This window comes from Anopheles coluzzii, chromosome 2, assembly GCF_943734685.1.
Source record: "Anopheles coluzzii chromosome 2, AcolN3, whole genome shotgun sequence".
Taxonomy (NCBI): domain Eukaryota; kingdom Metazoa; phylum Arthropoda; class Insecta; order Diptera; family Culicidae; genus Anopheles; species Anopheles coluzzii.
Genome location: NC_064670.1, coordinates 25,442,555 through 25,457,638, shown reverse-complemented (window position 1 = coordinate 25,457,638; position 15,084 = coordinate 25,442,555). Strand labels below are relative to the sequence as shown.

At 50.6% G+C, this 15,084-nt stretch overlaps 1 protein-coding gene across 1 annotated transcript; it reads right to left on the bottom strand.

The window, feature by feature from the left end:
- Positions 1-6,563: 6,563 nt before the first annotated feature.
- On the bottom strand, positions 6,564-14,312 carry LOC120947958 (protein pygopus). Its single transcript, XM_040363842.2, has one exon. It carries the CDS (start codon positions 12,492-12,494, stop codon positions 8,631-8,633), a length of 3,864 nt encoding a protein of 1,287 aa, XP_040219776.2. The 5' UTR covers positions 12,495-14,312; the 3' UTR covers positions 6,564-8,630.
- Positions 14,313-15,084: the final 772 nt, after the last annotated feature.

Sequence of the window (15,084 nt, the reverse complement as noted above, 5' to 3'; positions counted from 1 at the left end):
GTGCGCGTTCCCGACTATTTGCTTAGGACTCGCGCGTTGCCCGGTACGCGAGGTCAATTTCATTAGACCGGTGCTCTATCGATGATTATTTACCCAGGCGCCCAAGCTCACGTCCCACACGTGTACGGCGCAATCGATACAAGTATGCCGGGGCCGTCTTATTATGATAGCGGCCGAAAAGAAAGTCTGCAAGTGGAGGGAACATTTCACCACAACAACCACCACCACCACCACCACCAACAACAACAACAAAACCATACACAGCCGGAAGGATGCTTCTTTTCCAATCAACCAAATTTACCTGTTTGTTTCTTTTGCAGCTGTTCGGATGGGTTGTGTGCATAATTTTACCATCACGCGACGTTCGTCGCTTGCTGCTGGCCCGTCTTTAACTCCCATTGCTTCCCATTTTCCCTCAACGAAAGCCAGCTGCTGCCGGGCTTATCAGGCTAGCATTATCAACCGAACAAGGGCAGCAGCATAAATATATCGAACCAGTGAGGCAAAACACAGCCAATGTCTCACCACTGGGTCCGTGGCAAACCGCGAAGCGAGCGCGCGCGAGCCAATCGAAAGACTTAGGCCGGCCGGTGGAAGCGAACCCGCATGGTGGCTCAGCGTGGCCATCGTCACTTCACGCTATTTCCGCTTCCATTCACTTTTCAAAGCGTGAAGTGACATTCTTTCACTCGCTCGCCCCATGCTCGCTCCCTCGCTCACGTACACTTTGATATCTGGTGTCTTTTGGGACCAATCGAGCAATAGGAACTTCCGTTCGCGTTTGGCTTCCAAATACCGGCCAGCAATTAGCATAAAAATGTACCGGCCAAGCGCGATCGCGACTAAAGCTTACTTAAGCGAGAGAGAGAGAGAGAGAGAGAGAGAGAGAGAGAGAGAGAAAGAGAGAAAAAGAGACAAACAACGGCCATCCAATGATGGTGACGATTTAAATAAAACGCTCATTATCACGATGTCGAAGACGAATTTCCTGTGCGCGTTGTGATTTTTTGATAAATAATTAAGCTTAATCAATGTGACACGAAGCGAAGACTGGGAGGGACGTGGAGAAGAAAGTGAAACCAGGGCAGAAACTAACCGTGGCTGCGGGAATGTGTGCACAGGATTTCTTCCCCGGTTTAATGGCCAACCGTAAACGAAGCACCCGATCCCTTTGCAACAGTTTATGGGAATTTTCATTCCGGCCCTGCATTTCTGTTCGCATTTAATCTTCACGCACCGCTGTGAATGAGCGCAATCCCGTTCGATGACTTTACCGTTTCGTAATACTTCGAACACGGAATCCGAGTCCCCGTCCTGCAGATTAATCGTCCCTCAAGTCGGGGTGCAACATTCGACACATCCCGTACGTTTCGTGCATCGTGCCTGTACGTACGGGGAAGCGCATGAGCCGCAACATCAACAGCAGAAACCAACGGCCGTACCACTTCCGATCGAGACATGGGACCGGGATGAGTCAGCAGCGAAGGATTCCGCCACGGAAGCTGCAACATCTCAAGGGGTACGCCGCTTTCGTGCACAACCCCAAAACCGCAGCGCTTCCATTTCACCTTGTCCTTGAATTCCACTGCAAAACCATCCTACAGGATCACAGCGCCTTCTGTTTGCTCAACAGCGGCACATAAAAACCAGGAGCCCAGCTGGGACCGGCCGGATGATGATGTTTACTTCCCATTCAAGCAGACGAGCGAGCGCGCACACACACGGAACCCTTACCCCGCTCTTCCGTACATGCCCTTTTACCTTCCTTCTACTCTGATCTGATTTCTCTCCTTTAATGCGTGCCGAAAATTCCGGCCACCCCGAAAAAGGTTCCGGCGCGTACTGTTTGGCACCCTTCCCAGTGGCGTCTTAAATTCACGCTTTCTCCGGTCGCCCTTCGAAGAAAACTTTACTGCCAGCACACACACACACGCACACACAAACAGCCAGACAGAAAGATACTTCTAAGGGGAGTTGCACGGATGCTCCCTGTTTCCCAATATGCCTAATCGAGGGAGAATGCCCTCGTTTTTCGTCCCGGTCCTGGGATGCTGCTCCTTTTTTTTGTTATTGCGTACACTTCCTTGGAACGAAACTCACACCGAAACAGCTCATCTAACCCTTTTGACCCTATTTTGCGCCCGCGTGTGTGTGTGTTTGGGATCGTATGTAAGGAAGCATGATATTTTGCAAAACGTACTGTTCTTTTGCTTTAATTTTTTTTTGTTTTGTGTATTCTCCTCCAAATTCGACTATCGTCGCAACCCTTAAAGCTTTCTTTTTCCAGTTACAAAAATTTGAGAACCCGAGCCAATCCCTGCCAGCGTCATCCGAGGATGGTGGGAGCAGGGATCCTTTTCCGTCTAGGTGAGTCCATTGGGTTGGCTGATTTTTTCCTTTTTTGCTTTTCAATTTGCACACACTTTCACATTTTCTCTTTCTTGGCTGCAGTGTGATACACCCAAGGAGAACCTTTCTTTTCGGTGTGTGTGCGTGTTGGTTTTGTTTGCAAAAACTGCGCCTGCAATGCTATTGAGCCCGCTTCCTAGAATAAGCATAATCAACTTGAGGTCGAGGCCAAATAAATCTTACAGCGGATTAAAGCAGAACAGACATTCTTGCGTTGGCAACCTTCGCACATCGATGACGAGGGGATAAGGAAAATAATTAGGTCAGGAATTGTTTGCGGACTTCGGCCGCTTCGCCGATCGGATGTTCGGAGTTTCGGTGGTAGAAGAGAAATTGCAGCGAAATTTAATCTGGCAAAAACCTACCACAGTCCTGAATCCTGAAAACCAATGCAGTGTTAAATAATAATAGTTCATCAAATGGTCATCGCAAAAGTAAGAGGAGAAAACACTTTCAGATACATTTTTTATAATTTTTACTTTATTCCATTTTTTCCATACACTTGTAACCGGGTTTGGTTTTGTTTGTGTGTGTGTGCTGTATTTGTTTTATAATCATGTTTGATGGCTTTACGTGTATCAATATGTTCTTCATTCTTCTCTAATACACACAGACACACTCTTGTAAATGAACTTTGCGTTGTGTTTTGTGATTAAACACTTATCTTTTTTATTTTGATTTTTTTCCCTGCCGTTTCATTGTACTTGTAGTTTGCTTTTGTATGTGTGCTATAGAGGTAACAGCTCTCTCGGCACGCCTGAGTATTATTGTAGGAGTTTTACGATTTATTTCTGCACTGTAATAACTAATAATCATAATAATAATAATCATCATCATAATAATAAACATGGTATGGCATGTACAGTATAACTAAAAGCTAACAACTGACAACTAAATGGCAACGTGCGGTTTATTAACAACCTTTTTTGAAAGAGTTTCTATTTATCTTTTTACTTCTCATGCTTTACGCCTGTTTGTGTACGTGTGTGTATTTATATATATATAAGATGCTTTGTGCTATGGCTCAATGAAACTCAACGTCGGTTAGGTAGTAATTCATGGCAGCGTAATTCATCGTCCACCAACTATTGTCGGTGAAATCACTTCAATAACAATTGGACGCCATAACTTAATATTTAAGTAAAATGATAATACCAAACAAAAAAACAAAACGATCGCTTAAACTAAAGCACCGGGTCGGACTATTGCCGTGATCGTGTTACTCGTGAAGATGGATCCACCCTTAGGAACGCTTACAACCAACTCTCTCCCTCCTCCTGTTTACATCGCAAGTGTCCTCTAAAACAATCTTTCTCTCTCTTTCTCTCTCTTTCTCTCTCTCTCTCTCTCTCTCTCTTCATCTCTGTTTCCCTTTAATACTGTAACGTATCGATGGTTCGCAATACAAACAAATAGAATAATTGGCAAACAGAGGACAGACCTACACACCTTCCTGTCCACTCAATTTCACTATACTTTAACGGTCGCTCGTCGTCTTTCGCTATAAATGGTGGTTTGTTCCACAACCACGTGGTTCGAGTTTTTCCGGGTTTTCCGTGTTTGCTCTCTCTATCTCTCTCTATTTGTGCTACCGGTTTTTGCACGCTTCCTTTCACAACTTTCACACACAAACAAACACACACGCAGGAACGAGATATGTTGCTTCTACCTTACCTACACCGTTGACGTCTGTTGCCTGTTTATATTTTTGTACGCTCACGTTTATTGCAAAACACGTGAAAGAATAAAAACGCTTGATATTGACGAGCCAACCATTGCTCACTGATATGGAACGATTGTTTTAAACAATATATGTATATATTGATAATTCAGCTCAACGTGTGAATTTCTCATTTTCTCTCGCTTTGCAGTTTGTTTTGCAGGATTTTGTTTGTCATTTGTTTCTTCATTTGTTGGCTTGTTTGGTTGTTTTTTTTTTAATTTCTTAAGTTCTTACGTGCTAGCTTTTGAGATGTTTTCATTCTTTTTATTTACTCTGTTGCTCTTTGTTTTGTAATGTGTGAATAATGTTTGCGTCTTCTCTTTTTATTTTCACACTCTATACATCTTCGTTATTTTATCTCCTATACTACACACATTTCTTAAGTTTTTCCTCTTATTTATTTACCTTATTTTGTTGGTTTGTGGGCTTTCTCTTATTTCGTATATACGCATGTTTTAAGTTGTCTTCTCTTCCTTCAACATCGATTTGTTCTGGTTTCTGTTTTTTTTTTTGCTACATAACAAACTTATTTCAAGTGATTGAGCATAGTGATAAAACGGTTTGCATGTTTTCCTGTATTTAAACGTCAACTTTCCTTCGCCCCAATTACTTCCCGAGGGGTGATGGTATTGGTAACTTGTGGTAACTTTGTTCAATAATTTGCTCTTCCGAGGTGCGGTCAGTTGCCAGTGTGTGCTAAAATTAGTTAAAATTAGGAATGTTGCTGTTCATCGCTTATCGCACAAGTGTCTTCACATCTTAACAGCAGCAAGGTGGTGGTACCACGGCCATAAAAATTAAACCAACAAACTAAAGTACGAACCAATTCAATGCTGCCAGTTTACGACAGTGGCTGACAACAGTGGCTAATGTTTCGACCGTGTGGAAGAATGTAATGATCGTGCCGATCTTAGAGATCTGGCTTAAAGTATCCTAAAATAATCAATCGCACCAAACTTAAACCATATTTGGCAAGCTATATGTTACCGAATCGTAAGATTTGTTTAATGGGCGCCGTTTTATAGTGTGGTGGGGTGTGTGTGTGTGTTTGCGCGTTCGCTTCCGAAACTTGATTCTGTTGATTCACGGCCGTCGACGGTCGACAACGACTTTGTAGACTGCTAAATACATCCTAACATTAAATTCTACGAGTATCCCTGAGAATCACTTTTGGCTGCAAAGTTTCCATTTGTATCTTCGTTCTTTAGTAAACCATCCACCAAATTGTGTCATGTTGCTGAGTTTTGACTTATGTCTGCTTCCATCCGCTTTACGATTCCTTGGCTGAATCGCCACGGCGGAGTCGGCAGTAGAAACGAGCAGAACTCGAAAACCAAACGGCAGCGGACGGAGTCGTACCTTAACGAGCCTGCATTCCGTAAGCCTTGACCTTAAGCCGAAGCCAGAGCGATGCAGAATCACGCACGCTAGGTCTCCGGCACGTCTCCGAACGCGTTGCCACAGACTAATTAGCAGCGCTGCGCTGGCTAACGGGTTTCACGGGACCTCGTCGCCGCCGCCGCCGTCATCATCATCAGTATGATCATCAAGCCCATTTGCAACCCGAACAAAACCCATTAACGAAAACAGCGCGACTGCAGTAATGCAAAACGAAACTTCTAACACATGGAAGAACTGGGTTGCGCCAGCACGCACGCATCGCAATCTCCATGTCCGGAGCATTCGTGTGTGTCTGTGTGTATATAGGAATGTAGGAACAATTAAAAGTGATAGTTTTGTTAGCGGAATCGATCAACCGAACGACTGTTGTCATTCGCGATCGCGATCGAAATCCGCTTCTGGTAACTTTCTTTGCCTGCCGGCGGTAATTCGGTGACGGTTTGGTTTTGCAGTTTCCACCAAACGCACACGCGGGTGGCGGGCGGTTCATTAACTAATCTAAACACAACCATGCGCCCTGACGATCGCTAAAGTACCCAATCTCGCTAGCGTCCAATAAAATCTAACGCACCGTTACCGGGTAACGGCGGGGGAAGAGAGATAGACAATATGTTTTGCTCATATGTTTTTTGTATGTGTGTGTGCTTTGTTGCTCTGCTTTCATTTCGTCACTCAACACTCAACAACCACAGTCCTTCAGGTTTGATAAGTTCGATGATTATATTGTGCCAGCTTAATAGCTTTGATATCGTTTTCGTTTCGTGCTTTGATTTTCGTGGTCGAGATATAGTGTGCCTTCTGTGTTTGGCATTTTCTTGTTTGCTTTGCTTTGCTTCATTCTTCGCTTCATCTAGCTTTGTACCATTTTCATGCATTATTTTAGATCTGCGTTTTTTTGTTGTTGCTGTGTATGAGAGTCAGCGTGCTTCGTTCAGGAAAATGAATGCTTCCGGACATCGTTTGCATATTTGTTTCTTTATTTGTTTATTATTTCCTCTTCTTTCATTTGCTTTTTTTCTCTCTCTCTCTCTCTCTCTCTACCGCACCACTATCGTTCATTTGTACATTCGTTATCTTTAATAGTCTATTCGAAGGAAATGCAAGGAGTTGGCCCTTATCCTTTTTTGTTTGCATGGTTTCATTTCTAATATAGAGTTTGTTCTTGTAAGTGATTTGTTGCTACTCTTACACTTTCTGTATTTTTTTTGTTTGTTCTGAGTTAAAATCTAATGAGCTTTTAAAAGTTCGTGCAAAAAATAATAACACTACACTCACAACACACACATGCACAATACAGACACACACACAGGCGCACGGAAGGGTGAGGATTCAATTAGATCTTGTTTGTCTCCCAGTTTAATCCCAACCCTTCTGGCGACGCGCGTTCGAATATCCTTATCGGATTAGGTACGTGATTGTAGGTAGTTTGTCTGTTTTGTTTCTCCTTTTCCACTCTCTCATTCCATTTTACCTCTTCTCTTGCTTCCCATTATATATTTTCATGCTTTAATCTGTTCTGTTTGCTGGAAGAATAGGACGAAACAGAGCACGCTGACAGCTGCTGACATTGAGTTCTAAATACTTTACATCACTACGTTATATATTACACCAGGAGAAAAAACGGAACAATTCGTGTGTGAGACATTATTATGTCTCTTCCTTGTTTTTATACACTTTTATACTCATCCATCATTTTGCTAACGATTCGTTAATTTGAACTGTTGCCTTCCCTGTCCCATTCCAATCGATTCAATTAAAATCGATCAAGCACGCCCCGATGTACAAAACACGTCCAACAGCGATTACGGTACACTACGCGTACGCGGTAGATTCTTTTATTGCTTTAAAATGTGTTTGATGTGTTTCTTCTGCATGGCTTGAACTTGTATGTCACATCTATTATGTACTGATACACCGTATGTATATAGCTATATGTATATTTTTATCTTCCTACAGCGAAACACCGTCGCAACCGTCACATAATACAATTAATAAATATATAGTAAAAGATGCCATGCGCTTCCGTCTTCGGTGCGCTACCCCACAGCACACGGTAACTCTATCTCTGCCACCTGGGTTGATTTTTGTTTAGTTTAGTCACCTTTCTAGATAAACTAATGTAGGTATAGGGTTTTGTATATAGCGTATCGGTTCCAGCACACGCAGATAGGAATCGGGAATCCAGCTAGTGGCTGCATTGGCCTGAAAATAAACACTCTATCTCTCTCTCTTAAAAACATTGGCTTTCCTTCATCCTTCAGCACGCCCGGATCCGGTATCTTGGTGGAAAAAGTGTGAGCCTTGTAAAACATACTCATGTTGAGGTAGAATCGTTTGTGCACTGCACCGGCGTAAAGGTTTGCCCGGTGCAGCCTGAGGAATCTTGAGTTGCTTCTGGGTTTGTCAATGCTCCCTTGCCCCTCCTAACACCGCTCGGGGACTCAGGGGTTCTGGGGAAGAGGGTTTTAAAGGTGGCGCCTTAACTAGATAACGTAATACTTTCGCGTTTACAATTTAACTAAATCATATCATATCATATATTTATACTGATTGGCTATCTCTTTTCCTGGCAGGTGCCTTTGCAGTCCAGTTTGATTGTTTATTTATTAAAATCGAACAGAAGAAAAAAAAACAGAAAATTGTAATGCTTAAAGACGCTGAGGTAGCTGATACACGTGTAGAATTGTATGGACTTTATCGGGCGGCTAACACCTCCACCGTTTGGCACCCGGTTTTTTTAAATGTTTTATTTGAAATGGCAATGCGCACATGCATAGTACGGGGTCCGATGACCCCTCTCCCCCATCGGTTTAAACTGTAGAAGGTAACTCTCTTCACGCACTCTTGACTTAAACGGCTACAACTTTGCTTACGATACACTTACGAAATGGTTCCGACCTCGCACACGAGCCCTGTACATGCACACGGTGCTCCCACCCGACATAAAAAAAAAAAACAAACAAAATCCCCTCCAATGTACAATACCCTCCCGCTGCACTCACTCACGTGTACGCAGACACCTCCGCAAGCTCCGATCGCCGGCTCCACCGAGGGCTTTTCACTGCTCCGGTGTAAGACAGCGAAGCGACAGCCACCGTCATTCGTCCATCAGGCCGACGATCTTGCGCCCACCGCCCTTGATGACGCCCTGCCCCTTGCCGGGGCGCTTCGGGCCATCGTGGCCGGCGGCCGCCGCCGCCGCTGCCGCCGCCGCATTCTTCCGGTGCGTTTCCGCGTGCTTCATCATGTGGTCCTTCCGGATGAAGCCCTTGCCGCACTGCTCGCAGGCGTACGGTTTCGAGCCGCTGTGCAGGCACATGTGCCGCCGCAGGTCGGTCTTGTGGTTGAACTGCTTCGGGCACTGCTCGCACTTGAACGGTTTTTCGCCCCCGTGCTTCGCCAGATGCTCCTCGTACGACTGGTTGCAGGGGAAGCGCTTGCCGCACCGGTGACACTTGTACGGTTTGTCGCCCGAGTGGAACGTTTTGTTGTGCTGCGTCAGGTAGCACACCTTGTTGAACACCTTGTCGCACTCGATGCACCGGTGGATCTCCGGCGCCTGTCCGTTCGCGCTGCCGTTTTGGGCCGCTTTCTGGCCCCGCGCTCGTGCTAGCTGCGTCTGCCCGACGTCCGTCGAGGTGACGCTCGGGGAGCAGGGTGCGGGCGAGATGGATGGTGCGGTGGCGCCCAGCTGCGGGGTGGCCACCCGGTACAGCAGCTGCTCCTGGTACGGGTCGACCTCGGACTGCAGGTAGTCCTTGTACTTGCCGGACTCGGTCGTCAGCTGGCCGTCGTGCAGCATCGTCATGCCGATGGGTAGGCCGGCCTCACCACCCCCCGACCGCTGCTGCTGCTGGTGGTACTGCTCCGGTACGTTAGGTGAGAAGGGGGGCGCCGTATCGCCCTGATACACCTCGGCGCCCCCCGCACATCGGGGAAACCCCAACGGCGTGCGTCCGCCCGTCGTCGACTCGATCAGCCCCTCCGTCCCATCGGTGGGCAGGTCCGCCCACTGCCCACCGTCCCCCGCCGGCTGGTGGAGCTGATGATGGGCCCCCTGCCCCCCCGGGTGGTACTGCGGCCCATTACCAATAATAAGGTGATAGCTCGGCGCCTCCGGCAGGATGGTTTGGAAGGATGGAATGCTGGTGGTGCTGATAGTTAAAGGATTGGAGATGTGCGTGTGCATTGTGTGCGGCTGCATGTGGTGGTGGTGGTGGTGGTGGTAGGGCTCCATTGAACTGATGGTGGGCGGCGGCAGCTGCTGCTGCGGCGGCTGCTGCTGCTGCCGCTGCTGCAGATGGTGAGGCGGCGGCTGCGGCGAGCCCATGCCCATGGTGGGGGGCGTGCGGGTGCCCGGGGTGCCCGGGGTGCGCGTGCCCGTGCAGATGGTGGTGCCCGGGATGTCCGGGATGCCCGCCGTGCAGATGGGCTGCTGGGTGGTGGGCGTGAGGATGGTGGTAATGGTATGGGTGGCTTGCTCCATTTGCTCCGCCATGTTGCTGCTGCTGCTGCTGCTGTTCGAGTAGATCTGCAGGCCCCTCGGTTGGGAGACTTGGACGGAGGGACCTGCTACCCCGTTTGGGGGAACCGCTGAAGAAGTGGAGCTGCTCGCCGACGTGCTGCCGCCGTTCGCGCTGGTCGCGCCGGCGTACGGGTGGTGAAACCCCGCCGATTGGTTCGTGCTGACTAGCTGGCCGCCGCCCGGATGCTGCTGCTGGCCGGGCGATGTCCCGGCCGCTGGAAACCCCGCCCCCGCGTACTGCTGGCCGGCCGCCCCGTACTCGGGACTTCTGGGCGGGTCGGGCGGCGGTACCGGCTGCTGTATCGTTTGCTGCAGCTGGGAGCCACCGCCACCGGCGCCACCGCCGCCGCCGGAACTGCCGGCGCCACCGTTGCCGGTTCCGCCGCGCCGCCCCTTGTTGGCGTAGTTCGGATCGCGCCCCGGATGATGGTGCACACTGATCGGCAGCGTCGCCGGGTCGGGCTGGCCGCTCGACTTGACCGCGTTCTTGTGCAGCGTCGTGTTGTAGTGCCGCTTCAGGTGGCCCGAGCTGGTGAACCACTTGTTGCACGCGGTGCAGTTGTACGTTTTGGGGCGGCGCGCCTCGTTCGACTTCCACGCGGTGCCCTTGGTTGGGCCCGAGCCCGTCCCCGGCAGCGAGGAGGTGGCCGGCTCGAACGTCCGATACTGGGAGCCACTTTCCTGCGGCGTCGTCGTGCTCGGGAAGTCGGACGGGCTGGTCGCGAGCTGATTGTCGTGCATCTCGTCCGCGTACTGCTTCATCGACTGCGGGTTCGTCGCCTGCGGCGCAACGGCCGGCGGCGGTAGCGTGGGCGCGAGGCTGTACTCGTTCTTCACCATCGGACCTCCGGGCGCACCGTAATGGCCACCGCCACCGATGCCTCCGCCGCCGCCCAGATACTCGGACTTGATCGACGGGGTGGCCGAGTACTCGGACTTGATCGGGTGGTGGTAGTAGGCGGCGGCGGCCGCTGCTGCTGCCGCCGCGGAATGCTTCATATCGGCACCGGCATGGTGCGGTGGCGGGGGCAGCGGCGGCGGCGGCCCCATAAAGTTGTGCGGGTCGTGGTGCGGCCAGGCCATCATCGGGTGGCGCTGCATCGACTGCAGCGGGTGGAGCGAGTTCATCGGTGGCAGGAGCCCGCCGTCCGCGCCCGCCCCATAGCCTACCATCTTCTGCGAGTCGAGATCGAGGATATCGCTGGCGGGCGTCTCTTCCTTCACGGGGTAGCCGGGCGTACCGCCGCCACCTCCGTACGGATAGCAGTTCGCACCACCGCCAGTTTGTAGATCGACCTGATCGACACGCTGCTGCTGCTGCTGCTGGTCCTGCGCCGACTGTACCGGCACGCTCGAATGTACCGTCGCCTCGTGCTCGTTCAGCGCCTCGTCGGACTCGCACACCAGCCCGCACTTCTCGCACTGGATCGGCGATGGGGACGGAGTCGGCGGAATGTTCGACCCGCCCGTCCCATTCTGCGGCGAGTGCGACGACTGCGACTGGGAGGTGGTGCTGGCGACCGTCGTTACACTGCCCGCTCCAGCACTGCCACTTCCCGCCACGCTGACCCCGTTGGAAGAACTTACCACCTGCGGGCTCATGCCAGCCGAACCGTTGCTGCTGACCACGGCCGGCGACGAACCATCCGCCGGGCCGTTGCTTCCCGGGCCACCGTACGGATGGTACCGGGCGGACGACACGACCGACGAGCTGGACTTGTAGTCGGTCGGCTGGAGCGGTGCACCGAGCACACCACCACCGCCATAGTCGAGCCCCGGGCCGCCGGCGTACGCGTAATCGTACCCGGGATGGATGTAGCTCGGATAGTGCATCTCGCTGCCGGGCGCACCGCTCGGCAGTCCTAGCTGATGCTGACTCACTTGTTGCTGCTGCTGCTGCTGCTGCTGCTGATGTTGCTGAGTGTGGTAGGGTGATGTACCACCACCACCACCACTGTAGCTTTGCGGAGTTCCGGGCTCCGTGATGGTGGGCTGGGGCGTTGGCGGCTGATTATCGCTCGAGTCAGCGGCCGCTGCTATCGTCGTATGGTGCTGCTGCTGCTGCTGCGGCGAAGCGACCGGCTTCAAGCCGCCCGTGGGGGTAAGCGACCCGGGCTGGTTGTTGTTCTCCGTGTCGGAGGAGGTGGGCGTCGTGGACGAGGGGACGACCGAACCGTTCGTTGTGATGGTGGCGGCCGTTGTCGTCGTCGCGACCGCTGTCGTTGCAAGCGTTGTACTGACCACTGGCTGCTGCTGCTGCGACGAACCCCAGCGATTCATGCTGTCATGCTGATGGTAGTGCATATGATGCACCTGCAACGAGGACGCACTCTCAAAGTATAGGCCACACTGGGAGCAGATATGCTGCTGCTGCTGCTGCTGCTGCTGTGACACACTTTGGGGAACCCCATGCAGAGTCCCCCCATTACTGGCCATCACTCGATGGCAGGGCCAAGTACGCACAAAGTTCGCTTACGCTCGCCAACACTGCTGTGCCTCGCATTGAGCTCTCTCTCGCTTTGTCTACACAGCAAGGTTCTGTTTATGACCTTTGCAAGTTCTGAAATATAAACCCGCACAGGAGCCGGACACTTGTCTGCAGGCGATGACGACTCGGTACGATATGATGGCACACTCACTGTTGCCCGTCAGTGTCGTTCCCTTTTTAATTGCACCCGAACTCTCCTCGCAGGGTAGTCAAAGTGGCTCACAATTTCTCACCTGTGCCAAACTGGCTTGGTTTTCCACCCACTCACACACACATACATACACAGAAACAGATCCACCTATACAGCCACTACTGGTACACGTTCTGTTTCACAGGTAGCGGTAGTGGTAGCAGGATCACGATGGGAGAATCTTCACATAAATCGCCACCCTAATTAACACGAATGCCCGGCGACGGTTTGTGCCGAGATAGGATGTTGTCCACTGGTTTGAAGACAAACCCCCGTTGATGCACTGCTGCGAGCTGCACCGCTGTATGGCGATGGCGAGTGTATCCCTCAACTCAAGTCTCTGACCGAATGGCGCGAAACAACGAACCCGCGTGTGTTGGAGTTTTGGGGGAGACCGATTGCTAGTAGCGCACCGCAGATCACCCTCAAACACTATCGAAACAGACCCACAAGCACACACACACACACGCAAGCACTTTGTGGTCACTTCCTCTACACACTGCTCTCTCTCTCTCTCTCTCTGTTTCCTCGTCTCGGTGACAAACCGTGGCAAATTAACATAGATTTTCAATAAATTTTAATTATCACCGTTTTTGTTGTGTTCCACCCCGTGCACGCACCGGTGTGCCGTGGTTCCGGTGGAATGATAGAAGAAAGGAAGAAAACGGCGCGCACACAGCCACACACTTGAATACACTCACACACACACACACACAGGTCGGAGTCTGTCTTTCGCTGGAGTCTTTCGCTCTCCGCGCGGCTTGCATTAATTTGTTGTGGGTTTCAAACTGGGCCTTTTTGCTGGGCGGTAGCTAGGTGGCTAGAAAACCGATCACGAACCGGACAAACCAAACTGTTGTGCTTGTTTGTCTAGCTTTGTGTAATATATGCTCGATATGTGTTTGTTTGTTTGTTTTTTGTTGTTGCTTCCTGTAGGGGTTGGTACAAGTGCGTTTTCAAATCAACCGTTTATTGCACTGCCACTTTTCACTTCAACGCGATCGCGACACTTTTCTTTCCTCTTTGTACACTGAAAGCGAGATAGAACCAACAAAATCACTTCGCGCACGCAACTAAACACTCATCTCAAACTGGGTTTGGCAAACGGTCGTGTTCTTGGTTTTGTTGTGTTTGGCCTAGTAAATACCTCGCGATAAGCGAATAGTTGGGCGGGGTGTGAAGGGGCAGTGATGATGCACTATCCCACCCCGGGGAGCACGGGGAGATGCAACGGAGATGCAAAAATCGGATTCCAACCCAAAGGCGATTGGAGTCCACCGACTGCGCGAAACTGCGAATACTACCACGAAACGACGGCGGAGACACCCAGCTCAACCTGCGTTCGCTTCGGTTGAGGACGCGTTTTAAAATGAAACCGAACGATGCCGTCCCAAACAAACAGAGCCCAGCGAGAGAACGTGACGTGCAAACGGCAGGCGGCAGAGCCTTGTCCCATTCAAAACTGGACCCGTGGCCCAGCAGTGGCGGAATGGCTGCCTATGCTTCGGTCCCTTTTTTTCCCCCTTTTTCGCATACGCATATGCAGTGGTCGAAGTCCATCACCACCACCACCATTGCTGTAGCCCTCTCTATCTCTCTTTCCATGTCTTCCGAACCGGACGGAGCCCTCTTGGGTTGGGGGTTGAGCAAAAAGAAGAGTGCTGTCTAATCTTCTCCTTTGCCGTCTCATCTCTTTCTCGGCCAGCGCGTTCTCAGCCTCCGGTGTATCCTTCAGCGTGCGATGCGAAAGATGTAGTCGACTCGCTCTTACACTCTTACACGAGAGATGCCGTATTGAGATGTCCACCACCACCATCACCACCGTCGGGCTCGCACTGTCTCTGTCTCGCTAGCGGGGCAGTTTTCTTCAGTAGCTGCTGCCAACAAGAACCACACAGCATCTTGCTCGCTTGCCCGACGACGACGCGCTTTACCTTTTCCCCTACCAGGCGCACTTACACACGCACGCACACACCCCTAACGCGAACAAAAAAGGGGTAGTTGTATGCTCTCCCTGGCAGCAGCAGCAATAGCAAAGGGTAAGGAACGTGGTCCGCACGCCAGTGGACAGCATCTTTTACATAGCCACACACACTCACATGTTGTCCATTATGTAAAGGATGAAGAGGGGGGGTGGGGGGACTGGGGGTTTGAGAAAAACCACCACCAACACCGATTTGAACATCCAGAAACTCCAGGACGAAGGAGCGCTGAATGTGCGTTTAAAAACGCGAAGCAAACAATAAACATTTCTCTGCAAAAAAAAAAACAATCCTTTTTTGCGTCCTGTGGCAGTAATTTGATCTTTGAAGCGTTTGAAAATCTGGCTTCCGCAATTTCATTCAAGG